Raw genomic sequence first — 17174 nt, forward strand, 5'->3', positions numbered from 1 at the left:
GTGGTTAATATCCAGAATATATAAAGAACTACAACTAAACAACAACAAAAAGTAAATAATCTGATTTTAAAAATGCAAAGAGGGGTGCCTGGATGGCTCAGCCAATTAACTGTCTAACTCTTGATTTTGGCTCAGGTCATGATCTCGTGGTTCATGAGTTCAAGCCTCACATCAGGCTCTGTCTGCACCGACAGTGTGGAGCCTGCTTGAGATTCTCTCTCTCCTCTCTCTCTGCTCCTCCTCACTCCCCCCTCCTCTCAAAATAAATAAATAAACTTAAAGAAAATAGGCAAAGAATTTCAGCATTCTTCCAAAGATGATATACAAATGGTCGAAAAGCATACGAAAAGATGCTCAACATCACTCATTGCATCATTAATGCAAATAAAAACTACAATGAACTATCACTTCATGCTCATTAGGAGGGCTGCTATCAGAAAAGCAGAAATAATAAATACAAGTGAGAATGTGGAGAAACTGGAACCCTTGCACACAGTTGGTAGGAATGTAAAATGGTGCAGCCGCTATGGGACACATTATGGACATTCCTCAAAAAATTAAAAATAAAATTATCATGAGGGAAAATAAATAAAATGTTATAATCATATGATCCACCAATCCTACTTCTGGATATATATCTAAAATAACTGGTAGCATAATCTCAAAGAGATATTTGTACACCTATGTTCACTGCAGCATTGTTTACAATAGCCAATAAGTGCAAGCAACCCAAATGTCCCTTAGTGGATGAATGCATAAACAAAGTATGATATATACATATATTATAATATTATTTAGCCTTAAAAAAGAAGGAAATCCCAGGATGCCTGGGTGGCTCAGGCAGTTAAAGCATCTGACTTCGGCTCAGGTCATGATCTCGCCATTCCCAAGTTTGAGCCCCGTGTCAGGCTCTGTGCTGACAGCTCAGAGCCTGGAGCTTGCTTCGGATTCTGTGTCTGTCTGTCTGTCTCTGTCTCTGTCTCTGTCTCTGTCTCTCTCTCTCCCCCGCTCACACTCTGTCTCTCTCTCTCTCTCTCTCTCTCAAAAATAAAATAAACATTAAAAAAAAAAAGGAAATCCTGTCACTTGCTACAACGTGAATGAACTTTGAGGACATTATGTTAACTGAAGTAAACCAGTCACAAAAAAGATAAACGCTGTAAGATTCTACTTATACTAGGTATCTAAAGTAGTCAAACTCATAGATACAGTGTAGAATATTGGTTTGCAGGGGCTAGGAAAGGGAAAAAATGGGGAGTTGTTGCTCAATGGGTGTAGCGTTTAGTTGCAAGATAAAAAAAAATTCTACAGACCTGTTACACAACAACGTGAATATAGTTAGTACTACTGATCTACACTTAAAATTAGTTAAGATGATGGGGCGCCTGGGTGGCTCAGTCAGTTAAGCATCTGACTCTTGATCTTGGCTCAGGTCATGATCTCTTGGTTCACGGGATCGAGCCCTGCATCAGGCTCTGTATTGACAGCACGGAGCCAGCTTGGGATTCCCTCTCTCTCTCCACCTCACTCTGCCCCTCCCCAACTCATGCTCACTCTCTCTCTCTCTCAAAATAAATAAACATTTTAAAAATAGAGAAGATTATAATTTTTATGTGTATTTTCTAAAATTAAAAATTTTACATAATCAAATATAAATATTAAATGATTATAGTAAATTTGATTTTATTAAAATGTCAAATCTGATGATGGCAAAAATATCATTCAAAACAAGTGAAAGACTTGGAAAAGAAACAATATGTATAATTACAAATGACAGGTATCTAGAATATTTAAAGAACTTCAGCAAACCAATAATATCAGAAAAAAAACTTCAATACTGTGATAAACACAGAAAGCTAAATGAATCTCAGTAGGATAATGGGTAAGTAAACTGGATAATTCACATCAAAGAATATTATACAGAGGGTAAAGTGAATGAAATAGATTCATACTGATCAACTTGGATAAATTTCAAAAATAAGTCAAATAAAACAATTTGCATATGGTATGTCATTTATGTCCATTTTAGGAACACAAGCTAATAGTATACACAGTTTATGGATATACACATCTGAAGTAGGGGCACTAAAACAGGATTAAATTCAACCCACCATCTGCCTTTTGCCTGCACTTGTTAAGCAAAATGTGCTTGGAGTAAAACATAGAATCAGGTTGACCAATTTCACTTTAAATTCACGACTGTGAACCTCGAGCAGGCCTTTAATGCTGCCCAGCAAACGCACTCATTTCCTAATCCATTCATTCTCCCACGGACATGACTGCTTATTTTGTATCTTCTCCTCTCTTCTCAAACTCCAGTGTCTCCTTCTTTTCCCTCCTCACTTTCAGTGAGAACACAGAAGCAATCAGAAAAGACCCTCTATGAGCTCCCACTACCACGTCTTGACAGCCACCTGCTTCTGTGCCCAGGAACTCACCCTTCTCTGTTCCTAAGGATGAACTGACGAAGCCACTAGCTAAGAACTACATCCCCACTTGTGCACCGAGTTTATCCCTCCCAAGGTCCAGCATCTCCCCCCCATCTCTTATTATTATATCGACCCCCCACTTCCTTTACAGGAATGTGTCAACCAGCATATGACGTCTGTCATTTCTCCCGCCTTATAATAAAGAGACCTCTTTTGACCCCGCTTCATCCTCTGCTGCCCTCTCCACACGATTTCACTATTCCTTTTTACAGAAAACCCCAAGGTTGCCTTTATTGGTAGAGGACAATATGTCTATTCCCATTCTCTCTCTCTTGAGGTTTAAATTGAGCCAATGATCAATCTCCTGTCCTCACCTTACTTGAGTAAACAACAGTATTTGACATAGTTGATCTTGTTCGTCCTTGAAACATTTCTTCACGTGGTTTCTAAGATAAACACACTCGCCTGTTTTCTTCCCAACTTTCCAGTTTCCTTTGCTGGTGCCTCTTCCTCTCTTTACTCTCCATGTTGGAGTAGCCAGGGCTCAGAGTTTAGTCCCTTTTTCTTTTCTATCTGTACTTACCCTGCTGATATTCTCCTCAATTTTCATGATTTTAAATATACTGGCAAATTCCAAATCTGTATCTCTAGATGGAACTTCTCCCCCACACTCCAGACTCCTATGTCCTATTGCCTCCTGGACATCTCTGTAAGTCTAATAGTCATCTCAAAACTCAAGCTGCTCAAATGAACTCCTCCACTTACCCCAAATCTTCTTTCCATCTGAAGTCCACTAGTTGACGGAGACCTCATCCTTCCAGACTCTCTAACCAAAAAACTTAGGGCCCCCCTGATTCCTCTTGCTCTCTCACACCCCACACCCAACCCATCAAGAACTTTCATCATCGCTAATGTCAAAATATATCTAAACTCTGACTACTTATTACAACCTACTCTGCTAGCCCATGGTCTAAACTAGCCATTACCATCTCTTGCTGGGATTAATGCAAAAGCTTACTAACTGGTCTCCACGTCTCTAGACTTGTCCCACTATTAGAACAGCATGCTTGGCAAATCGAATTACTCTTCTAAAATAAGTCAGATCCTCTCCCTCCCCTACTCGAATCTCTCCAATGGCCCCCACTTCACTAAAAGAAGCCGTAGTCCTTACAACAGTCTTCGATGCCCTACATGACCTGTACAATCCTCCCTCTGTACGATTGCCTGAACACCCCGACTTTCTGCTACTCTAACCGTCAGTCATTTTACACACTTACACTGCACTCCTCTCTGTCCCACAAACAGCCCAGACATATTCCCACCTGGGATCTTTCACGCTGGCTGATCCCTCTACCTAGAAATCTCTTTCCTAAGATACGGACATGGCTCACACTCTCACTTTCTTTGTGTCTCTACTCAACTGTCACTTTCTCAGCAAGGCCATTCCTGATTACCTGATTTAAAAGTGCAACCTTTCTCACCCTGATACCCCCATTCCTCTTTCCTAGTGTACTTGTCTTCTTGTAAGTTACTACTATCTACCATATTCCATACATGTTTTTACTCATTTTCCTGTTACTGGCTGCCCCCCTGTCTAGAGGAAAGATTTCTGTCCATTTTGTTTATTGCTAGATTTCAACACTAGATAGAACTCTGCCTGGATCACAGTAGACATTCAATTGATATTTGCTGAGTGGAAAAAAATACAAAATGTTTATAAGTGCATATGTGAATAGTGGGTGCACAGATTCTGTTGTATCACTTTTTTATATTTTTACTAGTTAAGTATTGCACAATATAAAAAATTAAAAAAAGATACTTAAAAGATATAAACATTTATTCATCCCATTTATTCAGGGTTGATTAGTATTCCAGAATATTTTTTGCTAAATTCCCCTTAAGGGCTTGAAAATCCCTGACACTCAACATGGTTTTAAATAATTTTCCCTTTATTATGGTCTATTTTCAGATTAATGCATCCTATGTTAATATAGAATAATGTGACTGCTAAATACAATTTTCAAGTAAATAAAAATTATATATATTTACCTTTATTTGAACAATGGAACACATGATTGAAATTTCTGTGAAAAGAATCTCCACTCAAAAGTTGTCCCTGCTTGTTCTGTGATGCCATTTACATTAAACCTGCCCACTGAACTTATACATTGAACCTGCCTTATTTTCATTTTTTAAATTAAAAAAAATTTTTTTTAGAGAAAGAGCGAGTGAGCTGGGGAGAGACAAAAAATCTTAAGCAGGCTCCACGCTCAGCCCAGAGCTAGACACGGGGCTCTATTCTGCAATCCTGGGATCATGACCTGAGCCAAAATTAACAGTTGGACCCTTAACCGACTGAGCCACCCAAGTGCCCCAAACCTGCCGTAAAATAGATAGTATAACGATAAGTCTTAACAGAGCCAATAATTTTTAAAAATTTTTTAGTATTTATTTTTGAGAGAGAGAGAGACAGAGCGTGAGCAGGAGGAGGGATGGCGCAGAGAGAGAGGGAGGCACAGAATCGGAAGCAGCAGAGCCAATAATTTCTACTGTAAGAAAAGTTATAAAGGAATCTGTGCGGCAGACATCTAAGGGCAAAGCCCTATCTGTCTCCCTTCCCCTGACAGATACCTGACAGAAAAACATTGCAAAAACAATGGCTGAAACTAACGTGCTAGCATCTGTAAATTGCATAATACTGTTTGAGTAGAAGAAAAACTGGAGCAACAGAAAAATGCTCTGACTGGTTTCTAGGCCTCCTGTTTTCCCAACACTTCCATCTCAGTGTTGACCCTAAAATAACTAAAATTATCCTAAAGTCACTCAGCTTGGCAAGTGACTGACAAGACTTGCTTACAGAGACTTACTTAATACATTCTTCAGGAGCACATGCCAATGCAAAGAATCATGAACATATGTCACTACAAATTAGGCAGGAGGGGGAGAGAAGTAACTAGAAAGCTGCCTTAGAGAGGAGGGTTATCTGACTCCCAGTGCAAACATGCTCTTTATGGGTCCTGAACCTCCCCAGGCATCTTGTGATATATATGTCACAATAGCAGAATGCTGCAAATGACATTATTAACCAGGCGTTCATTAAAGATGTACTTTAAAACTTTCTTACAAATCAGAAAAGGGAGAATAATTAAGATTCTCATCTGTCTATTTTAATTTTGCTCACAGTAATCTAAAATTTGAACAGTATGTCCTACAAGTAGAAACTGATATTTATTTACTGCTTCGCACATTAGAACATACTTTCATAAGCACCAACTCATTTTGTCCATATTATGATCCTATCAATTAGATATGACAGCTATTATTTTACAGATGAAGAAACTAAGACTGAGAGGGGTTAATGACTAAGTGGCTTGCCCACAGTCACACAGCCACAAAGAGGAGAACTGAAAAAGATCCTCTTACTTTAATACATGTTCCATCCAGTATATAAGCCTTTATATGTTCAAAAAATTAATTAATGAATAACATCATTTTATAAGCGAAGGTACATTTTTCTATTTTCTGTAAAGAGAAAATAGTGATTAATCCATAGGCCTGTCCCTTTAAAGTATATTATAGTTTGGCAGTATGTTATAGTTTAGCTACTTCTATTTTAAATGTTGGGGTCATTATTTTTCTGCTACTTTTATTTAGCTACCTGTAAGTTGATGTTAATAACCTGTTGTGATATTTGTAAATGTTCAATATGAAATTATGAAAACACAGAATGCATGCACTATTTAAGTATAGGGTAACTAGGGGCGCTTAGGTGGCTCAGTCTGTTAAGTGTCTAACTTTGGCTGAGGTCATGATCTCATCGTTTGTGGGTTTGAGCCCCATGTCGGGCTCTGTGCTAAAAGATCAGAGCCTGAAGAATGCTTCAGATTCTGTGTCCCTACTCTCTCTCTACCCCTCCCCCACTTGTGCTCTGTCTCTCTCTCTCTCTCTCTCTCTCTCAAAAATAAATAAACATCAAAAAAATTTTAAGTATAGGGTAACTAATAATACATTAATGTATCATTTTGACATTGCTTATGAAGAGGTAAAAACAAACCCCTTTTAAAAATAGTGTTTAAAAAAATTTTTTTAATGTTTATTTTTGAGAGAGAAAGACAGACAGACAGAGTGCTAGTAGGGGAGGAGCAAAGAGAGACGGAGACACAGAATCTGAAGCAGGTTCCAGGCTTTGAGCTATCAGCGCAGAACCCAATGTGGAGCTTGAACCCACAAGTGGTGAGATCATGACCTGAGCTGAAGTCGGGCACTCAACCGACTGAGCCACCTAGGCGCCCCCCTAAACAAATGTTTTTGAAGTCTTCAATGTTAGAATCATACATCCGATACCTAGCAAATGTCTGACTTACATTAGGAACTCAACAAATGTTTACCGAATTGTACTCTCAAGAAATCCTCTGAAGGACATAGGCTAGCATACAGGTATTTAGAAATGTCTTCTTTTATTCTTAGAGTCTCAGGGGATTTATCAAATTCTATGATTGAGAAAAGAACATATCAAAAGTATCAAACTTGTAAAGTATTCATTATCATATAAAAGACTTTAAAGATTTCTAAAATAAATCAATTTTATCCTGTTTACAATCCAGTTTAGCAAACTATAATCTAGAAATAATTAATTATATGAATATTTGACAAATACCTCTCAATAGAGGCTCATCAGGGCAAAGAATTTGTTATGTTCCCCACTATATTTCCAGGGTCTAGTACAATACCTGACATACTGTACTCAATATTTGCTCAATTGTTAAATTAACGAATACACAGAGACATGAATATTACACCATGAACAGAAACTTTAAAGGTTATTTTAAAAGTACACATTTTTTATACTAAGTAAACTCCTAAAAATTAAAAAAGAAGTACATTTCCCAGACCAAATGAGGGCAGAATTTATAACACAAAATTGCAACATGCTGAAGGAGAAGCAGATTTGGGTGGGGGGAAGACAAGCTCGGTTTTGGAAATGTTGAGCTTGAGGAGCTACAAAAGTGTCAAGTGGAAATACGGTAGAAGCATGTTAGGGTCTGGAGCCCAAAAGAGAGGTCAGAGTTGCCATACATATTTAAGAATCACCAGCCTAAAGGGAGAGAGTAAGGCATAGAGAGAGAAGAGCACTTAGTATTTAACTGTGAGGAACACTTGGGTAGAAGAGGAAAAGCCTGCAAAAGATAGTGAGAGAGATAAGGAAAGCCAGGGGACCGTGGTGTCACGGAGCCAAAGTAAGAAGCAATTTCTAGTTCAACATTACTAGGTAGTCAAGTTAAGAAGAGGACTAAAAAGTATCTAAAACTGAGGTCAATAGTGACCTTGACAAGAAGCTTACAGTCAGTTGGTAGGTGTGCAAGCCAAACCAGAGTAGACTAAGGAGTGAGTGAGATGTGGGTAAGTAAAGAGAGTGTGTAGACAAATACTGACAGAGGAGAACAAGAACACAAGAGCTGGCAGGGAATATGTAATTCTGAGATAGATTCTTTTTATCTACTAGTCAGTCCGTCCATCCATCCATCCATCCATCCATCCATCCATCCATCCATCCACTCTCCATCCTTAAAAGTTTAAGACAGGAGAGACTAAGCATGCTTAAATGGTAACAAAAGGGTCCAAGAGGAAGAGGTAGAAAAGAAGAGAGGTTAGTTAGAGCTAGAGCCATACAATCTCTCCCTAGGCACTGGAAACCTAGGAGGAGACTCCTTAAACTAGAGTTCAAACTAAAAACCAAGGAGGTAGAATAGGGATAAACAAAAAAGAAACTCACTCCAAGAAAGATACTTCAATATACGTGATTCAGAGTGACATGTGAAACCAAAAAGGAATGCTAGCTAATCAAAACAGAAATTGTTTGGTGGAAATATTTTTAAGGTGGAAGGAGTCTTAGGCAGGGAAATTGGCTGAATAAGTGGTAGGTGGAATTAGGGAAGCAAAGGACCACGAGATCCCGTTGTAGGGGTCTCAGAGAAGGGTAGTTCCCATGCCAGCCATGAGAGCTAAACCTGAAGTCTAGTGTGATGGTATGTCCTCTATAGAAAGAGGAAGAATGAGCTGGTAGTCTGAGGGGAAGAGATGAAACTAGAAAGCTTAATTATACAGACACTATCACGTAACTATAATTAAACGCAGCTAGGTTGTATTCAGTGAAAAATAAAATTTATACAGTATTTCTCCACTTCAGATAGAATCCCAGTATTTCATTTTTGCACCTAAACAACTAAGTGCTCAAAACTTAAGGCAGCCCATGAGAGCCCCCCTTGTGGAGGAGCGGCTGACATGACTCGCAGGACACACAAATCTCTCTTGTGAGGAGGGACCTGGCTGGTTCAGTCATACAGTCTTTCTGATTAATTTGTATCTCTGTATTAAAACTCAAGAACTCTGATCCATATTTGACTTTTGTTTATTTTGTTTTAGCTTCTGACATTTTGCCGTTGCCCAGGGCCAAAGTCTGCCAAACATTCAGCCACATGTACCTGTAAATACAGGAGTCACTAAGTGATTCTTTTCATTGGTGTCTTACCAGACCTAGCCCAATGTCTCCATGGAGAAGGCCCTCAACAAATACTTTGATAGAGGGAAGGAGCCAATTCGTGAATGGTCCCATGGAGAGAGGAGATGATGGTCACCAAATCTCCCCGCGAAGGGGTCCTTTACAAACCAAGGGCCCTTTGGCTGTCTGTTGAAGCCCACAGACCACTTCTCAGAATAGTGTTTTTAAATGCACAGTATGACAGAGGAAACTAATCATATTGCAATACAGACAAAAGAAACAAATTACGGTGAAATATACTGAAATCAAAATAGAAAGAGAAGTTGTGACATCATCACAAACATGGTTCCGGGGCACGTGCTAGGCTCATCAAGTCCCAGACATCTCTGTAGAAAGATCTGGCCAGGCTACTTCACTAGCAACACCACCAACTGATAGCATCTGCAGGTTTTGTTTTCAGTTTCTCAGAGAGGAATTCTCCAAACTCCTGTCTGGGAAGACGTGTTCTCAGGACAAAGTGGCAGAAAGAGGCCGTGGGAGCTCCATGGTTCGCTGTGTCATTATTCACCCCAAGGAAACAGTAGTTTCCTTGTTGTGGCCTCACCTTCAGCCCCTCGTCCCTGAATCCAGTCTTTCTACTTAACCCTTTCAGTCTTCCTGGAAGGTAAGGGAAGCATGGCTGCCTGGGTGAATAGGGGAGACAGAGACCCAGAGGCTACCTGTTTCTTATATAGACTTCCAAACAACCCTCCTATGTCCCATGGCACCTGTGTTCCTACTCTGAGGGAGTCCTGAACCTTTCTGGGGGCCAGAAGTGCAAATTAGTTTGCCTTGGGGCTTCTCACGTTGCTAGCTTAGGATTCAACTGTGATCAGGGATGCTTAAATTGGCTACAAGTAGTATTCCTGCTGTCTGTCTTCCAAAATGTGGTTGCTATATTCTTTCATCTTTTCTGAGTACATACCTATTTTACTCCTTTACTTTTGTTTATGGGGTTTAATGAGGAAGCAACAGTAAATGTATTTAATCTGTCACATTTAACTGATATTGCCACTAATAGTTTTACAAAGGAGAAAAAGTCTTAAAAATCAAACTTTGAAGTAAATTCCTCAAAAATTCATCTATTTTATAACAATGGTTGTCCCATCAAAGATAATCAATATAATTATAACCATAACTTCATGAAGGCATCTTATTCACCACTGTATTATCCAGTACCTAGCATAGTAGAGGTGGTCAATACTTGATAAGTGAACTGAATGAATATAGATACGATAAAAAGTTGAGATCTTTAGTTTTCATGATTTCAGCACTTATCAAATTCACTTAGGACTACATGGGCAATATTCCAAAAAGCAAATGTTCAGAAATAGATATGCCTAATTTGGAATTCAAGACCAATGTGTTTTACAACCACAAAGTTCTTCACTACAAAAATTCCACTGTGATTCTGTATTCTAACTAATAATTTCTTAGATAAAAATGAATTGGCATTCAAATTCATCTAGTTATCTTGCATAACCAGTAGTGTAAAAATATAATTTTTATTACAGCTGCTACATGAGGAGTATTTAACTAGAACTAGATGTACAGTTTTAAATGTCATTAAATGCACCTGTAATAATAAAGACTTCTACTGAAAGTGCAAGGTCCTCCATATTCAAAATCTGCACGTTAGCTATCAAATTTTAGTTCAGCTATCACAAATTACTTCAATAATTTTAGATTGTTGAAGAAGTAGGTCTAGTAGATCCTTGTCATTTTTGTCAAGTGAATTCGAAGGGCCATCATGACATGTCCTACTTTGTAAATATAATGTAAACTGTATGTCCTTTGTTTTGTAATGGTCCACTGGTTATCACCTAAGCCATAATTCTCCTAAAGGGCCCAAAGGATTATTCAAAATTTTCAGTCATATTTTATAGGGAAAGTTAAATGCATAGTTTTGATTTGTTTTAGACTGGGGAATTCTGATATATTCATTAAATGTTTACTGCAATTCTAGCAAGATGGTTCCATGTTCCATGGTAATTTAAGCTAAAACTCTTTACAGTCATTCAGGTCAAGATGTTCCTCTAGGCAAACCTACCCCAAAAATCCATAATCCATATGGTACTATCCTGATAAATGCTTCTTCTACAGCTCATTTTTTATCATTGTGTACATTCCATTGTTACTAACTTCAAATTAAAATATAATACTCACTTCTTCAGCCACAAACTCCTTACTCAGACCAAAATCTGTCAGCACCACGTGGCCATTAGAATCAAGTAGAATGTTCTCAAGCTTAATGTCACGATATATAATCCCCAACTGTAAAAACAAACAAATATGCATTTTAAAATAACAGTTTCCAAAAAATAAATTAGGAAAGTCTTTGTCTACCTTAAAAACAAACCAAAAAAAGGATTCTCCTGCTCAGGATGCACTAATGGCTCTTAGTGACTGGCCATGGCAAATGTGAATTCCTCTATCTCAGGGCTCATCTGCTGGGCTCGCTGGACCTCTCCTACCTCCTTACTCTTCCTTCTTTGTGTAACGAAGGTCCATCTTTGTTGGCCCAGTTTCTGTGGGGTCTTTCTCTTGACTATTGCTTCCTCCTATCTTCTTAATTATCTGATCCTCACTGTACATGATCTTCTTCGGGTACTTTTAGCCAATTCGTGTCCGTCACTTGCTAATGGATTCGGAGGCTTTCCTGACTAACCAGATTCCACACTGGTCATGTCTTTCTTTTTCTTCTTACAGCACCTACACATATATTGCACTTATCTAAAAATAACTGATATTTTCTAGGTGTTTCCTCCTTGTCTTGATATAACCATACTCTAACTCTATTCTTCACATTTATCTAGTATCTTGCAAAGCATCAAATAGATAATTAATAAAGGCTTGTTGAATAACAGGCTTCTAAAAAAGCAACAAGTCAATTAGATAACATTTATATATCCCTCCATTTTGTTTTGCACGTGTTACAGTAAAACATTTCAGCTATTTCTTCAGCTAAATAAATCTACACAAGTCATATAAGTTCTTGATATATGTGCATTGCATATTTCATGTTATGTCAGCCTAAATTAAATGTTTTTAAACTTAGAAACCCTGCTTTCTACAACATTAAGTATATGAAAAAGCAGATTTGTACTAATTTCTTAAAATTGAAACAAAAAATTACAGAAGGAAACATGCTAGGCAATTTCCCTCCTGGAACTTCAGTGTTCTACACGAAAGAGAGGATAATATCTGCAGTCCGAGCAGACATTTGACTCGAAGCTTCATGAACATCTAACAGCCAGTGTGACTTTTTTTTCTTTGAAACAAACTCTTTGAAAACAATTTTAGAAATAAATTATTTACTATCTGCTTCACCTCATCACTTCCAAGGAAACTCTCATTTTTGTCTCTTCTCAGGAAACTCAATGTTAGCAGCTGTGTCAAGGTTAATATTCCTGGCTTCCTGTTGTATCTCTTTGTATTTATCTTTTTAGGGTAGTAAGATTAAGAGAAACTTAGCTGAGATCTGATTTGCTACATTACTTTCACTCTACATCAATTACATGTATATCCAGTATTCATCAGGTTTTCTACTTCTGATTACCCTGTTTTAATAATAACAGGTGTTCATGGATTTTTTTCTTTAATAAACAGAATTAACAGAATTAAAGATTTCACACAAATTAAAAACTGAATTTAGTAGCTTACCCATTGGAGCTTTGTATTTGTTTTGCTTGTTTCTACTCTGGTTATTTATGGTGATTTCTACCATCGTTTTTATATTATAAAAACTTACACCTAAGCATAAAACTCCAAGATTTTTTCCACCCATTCCTGGGCCCAATTTGGTTCATATATGAAGATGTCCTAACTGCTTTATATCCCATGGATACTCAACCAGCAAAAGCTGGCCACCCCAGGACAACTCCACCCAAAGGAATGTCTGTCAGCTCCCTTCCTGCTCCTCTGTCCCTTTGGTCCACGCACTGCAGCCCCACCCCCCATGCCCACCAGGGCCTTTTCTCTTTCCCTCCTATTCTTATACATTTTCATCCACTCTCCGTAAGACTCCTGCTCTGACCACCCCCACCCCCCCATCCAGTCCTGGCTCTGTTCTGCTCTAGATGTCCCCTTTCCTTGATCCCCTCCTTCTGTGCTTGTGTCTTCTCACCATCTTTTCTCACAGCCTCTGCCGTCCATTGCCTCCATCTTGCAATTCCAGTCTCCTTGCCACTTTAAAATTTTCCTCCCTCTTCCCTGCCTTTTCCTTCATCTCTCTCCACTCCTGTCCATGCTCCATAAACACCACTTTAATCCCTGTTCATGTCTAATCCAGTGCAGGATCTGAATTCACGACAAAGAATAGTAGCTCTACAATGCACCTGTCTCATCCTAATGTAGCGACTCAAGTCGTGATGGCCTCATGATCTCACACACTTTGATGAAAATTACTCAAATACTTTCTATTTCTGAGGAAATACACACACGCTTGGTCTACACGGCTAACTGCTTCTATAATAATCCATCCTCATTAAGTTAAAAAAAATTTAGTCAAAATTTCTTCGATCAAGATTAATAGTATCTGAAATAATATATATATGTTTAAAGTTCGAATGGATTTTATGGAGTTCAAACAGCAGCACAGGCATGAATTCCACTTAAAGTTTTTAGCAACTGAGTTCGCGCTACATGGAGACAATGGAAGAGAAGGGACAGAGAGGGAACAAGAGGGGGACCCCAGGGGCAAAACAAAGGCAAAGGCAGACCAGAGTGGGACAGCGGGGTAGCTGGGTAGCGTGGCAGGCGCTTCTTTCCAAAAACTCATATTCTCCAACTTAATCAGGAAATATACCCTGCAAACAAACAGGCAGAGTCTGCAACGGAGTAAGTCACAACTAAGCAAATATAGATTATGACTTGTGGTTTTATTTCAAAGGTTATTTTAAGAATGAAAAGCTTTTATTCTAATGGTACTTTGTAATAAGCATTAGGATTTTTCATAAACAAGAACCAAAGAACTGCTCACATTCTATCTTTTTAATCCGTATTGCAGGAACTACCAAGAAAAAAAGATGATTTTTGAAAAAGGGAACTACAGAATTGAGAATATTGGCAACGGTGTGTAAGTGTGCTTTCACAATCTCCACGAAGACAATGACGTTTAAAACAGTAGCTCTTTAGCTCCAGCATTACCTCAGTTAAAATAGATTTTTTTTCAAGAAAAGAACTCTCAAAGACTGAGCATCTTACCTTGTGGAGATGTTCGAGGGCAAGCACAATCTCTCCAACATAGATCCGCACCTCGTGCTCTGTGAAACGCTCTCTTTGAGAAAGATGAGTAAAAAGTTCTCCACCATTTATATAATCTAAAAATGAAATATATTTTTTTCTTTCTTTGACTTGTATTCATAAACTTAAGGAAGTATTCCCTTTTAAACATTTTGGATTAACCACAAGGCACTGACTTTAATATATTATTTTTGTATAATTCTTTGTCTATAGTATATAGTTTCATCTAGAACATATTACTAAATACACATAGTAATACATTTCATAAGATAACGACTACCCTAAGCCACAATCAAATGAATGTGCATGGAGTATTGCCATTAAAACTATTACATGACATCTGCATATATTTAAATACATTTTTCCAAATGGCAGTGTATCAAAACCTCTGCCATCACCACATAATACTTAGCTTGCTGTGGAGTACCAAAACATCAGCCATTGCAACAACTAAGATAAAAAAAGGAACAGAACAAAACAGAACACAAACAAAACTCTCGGCTTTTCCTTTGTAATAGCTGCCAGTCACTATCTGAGCAGATTCCCTATTTTCTAGAATTTTCTATGTACCCTTTCAAAACCATGTTTCAGGTAGCAGGTGGCCTTCTTATTGCTCTATGCAGCCCATAAGTAAAAGTGGCACAAGGTGGCTGAGTCAAACACCTGACACTGAAAGATTCCCATTTCCCTCTTAATTTGCCCCATTTATCCCAAGAATAATGAAATTAGAGACAAAAAAGGCTACAGTGAGAAATACATAAGAGAGCTGAATAATAATAATAATATAACATAATAATATATTATAATGTGATTAATAATATAATTACTAATTATAAATATAATTATTATACTATAGACAGTATAAATATAATTATATCTAATAATAATTACCATTATTATTTGTAAAAATTATTTGTTTGTAATTAGCTCTAATAAGACATTTATTGATAATCTGATAGTAGCTTCATCAGAAACTAACCACTGCTACCTGACCACACAACATCTACGTGTGAGAAACAGCATATACCTAGAAAATAGTCACAGATGTAATTTAAAGCTTTCCTCCTAAAAATTTGAGAAGCATGCATCCCAAGTATATTCATTTATCAAGTTCAGCAAAATTTGAAAAAGGAACAAAGCAAAATCTTCACGAACTTGCAAATTTTTGTTTCATCTTGCCTGGTTAGCTTTAAATTCCAAAAAAGCAGATGCAACAGAATGAAAGAACTCTAATGGTTGTTTTGCAGTGTGTTTTACAAAGTGCATGCCAATAAAAAGCATTGCCCTTCTAAGGCTTCTGCATTTTGCTCAGAGGTTTTAATTATATCTTAACACAAAGCTAATTATTAAAAAGGTGTAAAGGAACACAGCATTCCTGCCAACTAACAATGAATTTTTTCTACCTTTAAGTAGTTATTTACTTAAATCAAATACTGATGTTTATGCATACATGGTTTCCACACTTAGTCATGACACAGAAACAGACACCCACAGGTCAGCTGACCAACTGACAAACTCCTACCCATCCATCCTTGCATGTCCTATGCCATTTTCTCATCTTCAATAACCACTCCAGCAGCTGATCACTTCCTTTTTTGTTAGCCACTGTACTTACTAAAGACTTCTCCCACTGCAGTTATCTTACTGTATTGAAAATGTTTATTTGCACACTTGCCTTCTCTACTAAACTCTGAGCTTTCTACAAGTCTGGATCAATGTATTCATCTCTACAAACAGTACCCACATACAGGAAGCACTCCATAGATATATTAATTAAACACAGATTCTCTACAGTGGAATAAATATTAAGTATACTCTGAAAAAAATCACTCTGAAACTCAAAGGCAAGTGTGTTGTAAAAAGAATCCAATATACTATCTTTAAGGGACCTCAATATAGGCCATAGGACCTGGGCTTTGTAACTCTCAGACTGGGATCAAACAGCGGTTTCACTGTGTCCTGCCTTGAGCAAATCAAGATTCTCTCAGCTGCAGTTTTTATCCATACAATGGAAATGGTTAACTACTGTGGATTATGGTTGCTTGGAACATAGAAAGTGGTTTATTTTCCATTTACTGGGGAGACAGAGAACAACTAATGACAAACTTAAGAAAACAAACCTAAAATAGCATCAAGTAACCTACTTTCTACTTTTGGAATCGCCCAAGAGCCAAAGGTGAAGACCTGACTTTCATAAAATAAACATGTTTTTTTTTTTAATTTTTTTTTCAACGTTTATTTATTTTGGGGACAGAGAGAGACAGCATGAATGGGCGAGGGGCAGAGAGAGGGAGACACAGAATCAGAAACAGGCTCCAGGCTCCGAGCCATCAGCCCAGAGCCCGACGCGGGGCTCGAACTCACGGACCGCGAGATCGTGACCTGGCTGAAGTCGGACGCTTAACTGACTGCGCCACCCAGGCGCCCCAAAATAAACATGTTTTATTTGTAGGTACATGGTTGCGTACTTTACAAAGTGAACAGCCCGCTCTATGCAGCGGTCCAGGTATCGACAGTGGTAAGTAGATACAGAAGCTGCCAAAGGGCTATAATGGCAGGAACTATGGTACAACTGAAGTGTCCTTATGGGTTAAGTACTTGTGCTAATCAGTGGCTGGGATAGGAGGTCAGTGAGAATTTCTATAATGTAAGCAGTTGGTACTCTCAGTCATTATAATTTTAGTTGTTCTGTTTAGTGTGTTGTGGTATCTCATTATGGGTTTAATTTGCACTTTCCTGAATCATAATGATACTTAGTAGCTTTCCATGGCTTATTGGACATTTAAAAAAATATTTACTTATTTTTGGGAGAGCACAAGTGGGGAAGGGCCACAGAGAGGAGGACAGAGGGTCAGAAGCCAGCTCTGCACTGATAGGCTGAAAGCAACGAGCTCGATGTGGGCTCAAACTTGTAAGCCAGGAGATCATGACCTGAGCCAAAGTTGGACACTCAACCCACTGAG

The 17174-nt window shown here is 38.1% G+C and overlaps 1 protein-coding gene across 5 annotated transcripts in view; it reads right to left on the reverse strand.

The window, feature by feature from the left end:
* The window catches only part of RPS6KA5 (ribosomal protein S6 kinase A5), a 177230-nt gene that overhangs the window by 61486 nt on the left and 98570 nt on the right, over positions 1-17174 (reverse strand). For 4 of the 5 annotated variants that reach the window (XM_030319783.2, XM_030319779.2, XM_030319781.1 and 1 more), the window contains exons 4-5: positions 14173-14288; positions 11134-11241 (exon numbers count right to left, since the gene is read on the reverse strand). The exons of the other annotated variant lie outside the window; for it this stretch is intronic. In XM_030319783.2, the coding sequence (XP_030175643.1) occupies positions 11134-11241; positions 14173-14288 (224 nt within the window). The remainder of the gene's footprint in view (positions 1-11133; positions 11242-14172; positions 14289-17174) is intronic. 5 annotated transcript variants of the gene reach the window in all.

This window comes from Lynx canadensis, chromosome B3, assembly GCF_007474595.2.
Source record: "Lynx canadensis isolate LIC74 chromosome B3, mLynCan4.pri.v2, whole genome shotgun sequence".
In the NCBI taxonomy this organism is placed as follows: Eukaryota; Metazoa; Chordata; class Mammalia; order Carnivora; family Felidae; genus Lynx; species Lynx canadensis.